Source organism: Echinops telfairi, unplaced genomic scaffold (genome assembly GCF_000313985.2).
Source record: "Echinops telfairi isolate 266 unplaced genomic scaffold, ASM31398v2 ScPeMD7_7469;HRSCAF=8507_0, whole genome shotgun sequence".
Taxonomy (NCBI): Eukaryota; Metazoa; Chordata; class Mammalia; order Afrosoricida; family Tenrecidae; genus Echinops; species Echinops telfairi.
In genome coordinates, this window is record NW_022111372.1 from 60256904 (window position 1) to 60262492 (window position 5589).

The window sequence follows — 5589 nt, forward strand, 5'->3', positions numbered from 1 at the left end:
GCACCTGCATGCTTCCTCTCTGACTGCGCCGTCCTGTCAGACCCCATGTTCCTGCCCACCTCCAGCCTGTCCAGAGCCCCCAAAGCCACCCCCCAGCCTCCCCACCCCACTGAGAGAGCCAGGAGCCCGAAACATGGCTGCACTGCCCACCACACACCAGCCTGGTGCACCCAGGGCCAGTGCACACGGAATGCGAAGGGCCTCCTTCAGTCTCACACAGGGAGGGGACAGGGTGGATGCGAGAGCAGGACACCCAGGAAGTTCTGCCATCAGGGTCTCATCACAATTCAAGGTACAGTCCAGGCTGGCCTGCCACTGCCCTCTCTTTCTCCTCCTCCTCCACTCTGTCCCAGGGTCACCCTTGTGCTGCTCATCTCAGCTCCGACAAACGTTTCTGAACCCAGCTGCCGTCTAGTCCGCTCCACCCAGGCAGCCCCATGAAAGCAGGACGAGAGGGCCAGGCCCTGTTGGGCTTGCTTTACCCTGTGGCCACACAGTCACCAAGGCAGCACTTTCTGTGGGTGCGGTCAAGTGGTGCCAATGACCGTCCTCAAGGCAGGCACCACCTTCCTCACCCATCATCTCATGTTCCCTGGCTGATCTCTCGCAAGTAGATCTCCAGGCCTTTCTTGCAAAGCACCTGGGGTATTGATGCCCCAAGCCTTTGAATGACCCAGCACGTTCACCACAGGCACCTCCCGGAGAGGTGTCTCCTCCTCAGCCACGTCTAACTACAGTGGCCCCATGGCACACATCACCTGGCACCTACTCCCTGTCCTTCAGAACACAGGCCGTCTAAGTATGAGGGGGTTTCAAAGAAGCGGTGGGAAATGGAATGGAAAGATAATGGGATTTTTCCACAAACTTTTTTGAAGGCCCCTCCTATGTGTACTGACTGGCTCTTTCTTTTGTCTCTTCTCTCTCTCTCTCTCTCTCTCTCTCTCTCTCTCTCTCACACACACACACGACTATTAACCTCCAGAAGCAGGAGTGGTGCTGACCTGTTCATCAGTACATACCGCATCTGCACCCTGACCTTGTCCATAAGGGTTTGTTCCGGAACAAAGGAGCGTGCTTCTCTTAGCTTATCTTCCTGAGGGCAGACGTGAACCCACAGCTGCCCCGAGGGAGCAAGCTGAGGCTGTCTGCTTCTATAAAAATGTATAGTCTCTGAAACTCGCAGGGAGCAGTTCTACTTTGTCCTGTAGGGTTTCCAGGAGTCGGACTCAACTGGATGGCAGTAGGTTTACGTAGGATAAAATCACTCCTGGCCCAGCTCCCACACTGCCCTCTTGTGGCTAAGTAGAACCCGCATGGACTAGTGGTAAGAGTAGGCCTTGGAGTCAGAGACCTGGGTTCAAGTCCTAGCCTAGCTACTTGCTCATTGTGTGACCTTGGATCTGTATCTGAACATCTCTGTATTTCTGAGATCTCAACTGTGAATTCCTACCACCCAAAGTTATTGTGAGGGCTGGGTACTATGCCCTGATGGCATAGTGGTTTACATATTGGGGTGCTAATCATAAGGTCAGCAGTTCACACCCACCAACCACGTGAGGGTAGAAAGATGGGATTTTCTGCTCCCATAAATATTTACAGCCTGGAAAACCAACCAGGGCCAATCTCCTGTACCCTATTGAGTCGCGTGTGCCAGAGTCAGCTCGATAAAGGGTTGCTTTATTCAACAAGTATTTCTTGAGTACCGACGACGTGCCAGCTTTGTACACCGCCTGAGGGGGACCCACCAAAGGCAATTCTAGATAGGAGCCCTTGTGTCATGGATCTTAGTCAACTAGAGAAAAGGACATCCTTAAATAACCACACCAATAAACGGTATGTTGCTTTGGAGGAAAAATCCACAGGGGCTAAGAGAGGAAGCCGACCTAGCTGGAAAACCCAGAGGTGATGTTTGTGAGGACGGGGTGACATGGGCATGGTCTCTTGCCCCAGAGTCATGCTGCACCTCTCTTTCAGGTACCTGGAAGGAAACCACTTGGCGGCCGTGCCCAGGGAGCTGTCTGCTCTTCGACATCTGACACTGATGTAAGGAGCCGGGCGGGGATGGGACAGCTCAGGAAACTGCCGTGGAGAGCCAGAAGGGTGCTGGGGGTGGACGCCTACTGCCACACTGACTCCCCTGGTGGAGTAGGCAGAGGAAGGGCCCAACTGACATCCAGGTCCCACCTAGAAATGCTAACGTTCCAAAATGGCCAGAAGCCTGGTGTCACTGGCCCCTTTTTTTTTTTTTTAACAACCCTTAATGGCCCCTTCTTTGTGTCATCTTCTGTCTTGGCTTTGGGGAAGGTGGGCCAGCCTCTGAGCTTCTGGGCCAACTGAATTCCTGTGGCTGCAAGATCTGGCAAGGTGTGAGCTGGCCAACAGCAAAAATGGGTATTTCTGCACATACACCCCTCTTCTGGTTCTCCCGTGAGGAATCTTGGTGGTGAGGTGGGGCTAACTGCTAGGTCAGCAGTTCGAAGCCACCAGATGCTCCTTGGGAGAAAGAGGAGGCCTCCTATTCCTATACAGAGTGACAGTCCTAGAAACCCACAGGAGCCATTCTCCCTTGTCCGATAGCATTGCTGTGAGTTCACATTGACTCGATGGCAGTGAGTGTGGGTAGTTCCCCAGAGAGCACTCTAAGTAGATGGTTCAAACTGAGATTCCTTCTGTGTCCGGAGCTGCTACTGGCTCAATCTGCCAGGTAAACCTCCATAGGAGGAGCCAGCCTGCTGGGCACAGGTGGGGCCAAGAAGGCTCACTGCTGTCCCATAAGGATGCAAAATAAATCCTTAGGCAAATGATAATGGAAAGATGTTCCTGACAGGGAACCAGCTCACAAGAGGCCTGATCTTTCAGGATGAAACCATGTCACCCTTGGGGAAATTGGGGATCGGTGAGTGAAGGTGACAGAAAGCCACTTGTCCCTTCATTGGCCTGTCTCACTAGCTATCTCTGAAGCATACCTCTAGATCAGAATGTCTTAACAGCAGCACTAGTGACATTTGGGGCCAGGTAGTCCTGTGCATTGTGGGATATTCGGCAGCACTTTGCCTCAGTCCACTAAATTGATGCCTACAGAGTGCCCCACCAGGTAATGACAACCAAGAATGGCCACAGACGTGACAAAATGGCCCTTGGGGACAACATTGCTCCAAGTTAGGACGTCCTCTCTAATCCATGGCTGTAACAATCACCTGGATAGCTATTTTGAAAAATACTGATGCTCAGGTCTCCCCCAAGTCAATTAATGCTGAATATTGGAGGGTGAAAGGTGCTAACCATAAGGTTAGCAGTTCAAGCCCACCAGCCATGCCGTGGGAGAAAGATGAGGCTTTCTGCTCCCATTAAAATGTACAGGCTGCAAAACCAACCAGGGGCGTTCTCTTCTACGCTGTAAAGTTGTGTATCCGAATCAACTTGAAGGCAATGGGTTGGTTCTTTTCTGGGATGGAGCGCAGACTATTACCAAGTTCCCCCAGTAATACTGGAGTGCCTCTCAGTTAAAACCACTGTTCTGAACAGTTAGTCCTGAGCAGAAGCTAGGGAACATAGTTGCCAGAAGACTGCACCCTGGGCAGCCACAGTCCCCTCACAGGAAACCTAGTAAGTGAGTGATGCCAAAAGGTAGGGAGGGTAGAAGGACAGTGCACGGGGGATTGATCAGAGGAAAGGGGTATGAAAATAAGGAGTACTCTCTTTTGCAGGTAGAATAAATGGATGAGCAAACATATAATTGAATGATTGACTAACTGAATGAAAGGATAAATGAATAAATAATTCTTTGAATGATTGATTGAATAAGTACTCAATGGAAAATGAAATGGATAGTTGGATGAATGAGTAGGTGGGAAAACAAGTAAATGCATAGGTGGGTGGGTAGGTGGATGGGTGAGTGGGTAGATCAGGGGACGGATGAATGAATGAATACGTGAATGAGTAGTTGGTTGAATGGAAAATGGGTAGCGGGTACATGGATTGATGGATGGATGGTAGGTGGATAGATGAATGAATGGTTGGATGAGTGGATGGATGGGTGGATGGATGGATGGATGGATGGATGGATGGATGGATGGATGGATGAATGACAAATGTGTGCTACTTGAGCATGATCCCTTCGAATGGAACTGTCAGTAAATCCAAGAACTTCCATTTTGCTTCTCCCAGTGACCTGAGCAACAACAGTATCGGCGTGCTGACCAATTACACCTTCAGTAACATGTCGCATCTCTCCACTCTGTGAGTACGATAAGGCGCCACAGGGAGCATGGCCATCAGCCGGGCAGTCCGTGGCTAGAACTGTCCTCCCCCTTAGTCCCCTAAGAGAGCAGAGGCTGAGGTCCTCTGTTCTCGTGGTCCTCCAGGACAGGATGTGTAGGGTGAACCTTAATGAGCAGAGGGAAATCAAGCCAGCTGGGGCTCTGCTGCCTGGGCAGTCAGAGAAGGGTTGGAGACTAATTAGTCCTGAAGGAAGCTCTCAATGGAATGCCCTCTGTCATTTGTGAGTTTTCCTTCCCAGTGGAGGCTTACCCTGCATAATTATATTTCACCCAGACCCATTTCTTTCTGATGGGTTTGCACGTCGTGAGCACTCACGGTTTAACGATAAAGGGAGGTGGTGGAGAAGCCTGCAGGGGAACATGGGAAAACACTGGGGAAAGGACACCAAGGGGCTTGCTGGGGTGGTGGGTGGGAAGGAGTCCCACCCTGATGAACAGAATGTTGTTAACATTGGGATGATAAAACCCCATTTGCTGGGACCTCATGAGTAGCTGAGGGTCTGGACTCCCACAGAGCACAGAGCACTGTCTCCTTTCCCACAGGATCCTGAGCTACAACCGGCTGAGGTGCATCCCCATGCACGCCTTCAACGGTCTGCGCTCTCTCCGTGTGCTGTGAGTCACCCAGAGCCCTGGGGCCCTGCTTATGCTTTCCGTGGGTAGCAGCAGGACATCAGTGAGCACTCCCCAGGCTCCTGGCTTCCCAGCCCAGTCTCGCCACAGCCCCACATCCTCACAGTTCCCTACCCAGCACCGTTTTTGCTCAAAGGGGTAGAGGGACTGAGAGTGAGAGCTGACCAGGCCTGGCGTCCAGCCCACAGCCACTTATAGATCCTTGACCAAACTGCTTCACCACCCCCTCCCCACCCCCGTCCTGGGAGCGGGCTCCATAAAGCCTCCTTTGGGAGATTTAGGACACGTTGTCACAGTCCACATGCTGGGAGCCAGCCCGAGTATGGCCCAGAGCAGCTCTTTGGATGATCACCATGTGCGCATTTGGCGCTCTGGCTCCGGGGTGAGGTGGTGCCATGAGCCACTGCGGGGAAACAGAGATGGCCAACCGAAAACCCCAGGGCCCAGTCCAGCTCATGGCACACGGTCATCCTGCAGTTGGCTCATGCAGTGCCCCCTAACAGTGTCTGAATAATCTGTCAATATTTAATCATCAGGAGGTTTCTCATTTTCAAAAGCCTAATTTACACATTCTTTTAGAAACTAGAGAGACATGGCCATACCAGGGACCCCTGCACATTCATGCATGGCAGCTGTGGGGGTGGCCCTGGGGTGGGGCAGTGGGGGTGGGGTGTTC

At 52.1% G+C, this 5589-nt stretch overlaps 1 protein-coding gene across 1 annotated transcript in view; it reads left to right on the forward strand.

Moving 5' to 3' along the window:
* The window catches only part of SLIT3 (slit guidance ligand 3), a gene marked incomplete at its 5' end in the record, with an annotated part of 712261 nt that overhangs the window by 652843 nt on the left and 53829 nt on the right, over positions 1-5589 (forward strand). Inside the window, 3 exons of the mRNA XM_004697123.2 lie at positions 1975-2043; positions 4168-4239; positions 4824-4895. Coding sequence (XP_004697180.1) covers positions 1975-2043; positions 4168-4239; positions 4824-4895 — 213 coding nt within the window. The remainder of the gene's footprint in view (positions 1-1974; positions 2044-4167; positions 4240-4823; positions 4896-5589) is intronic.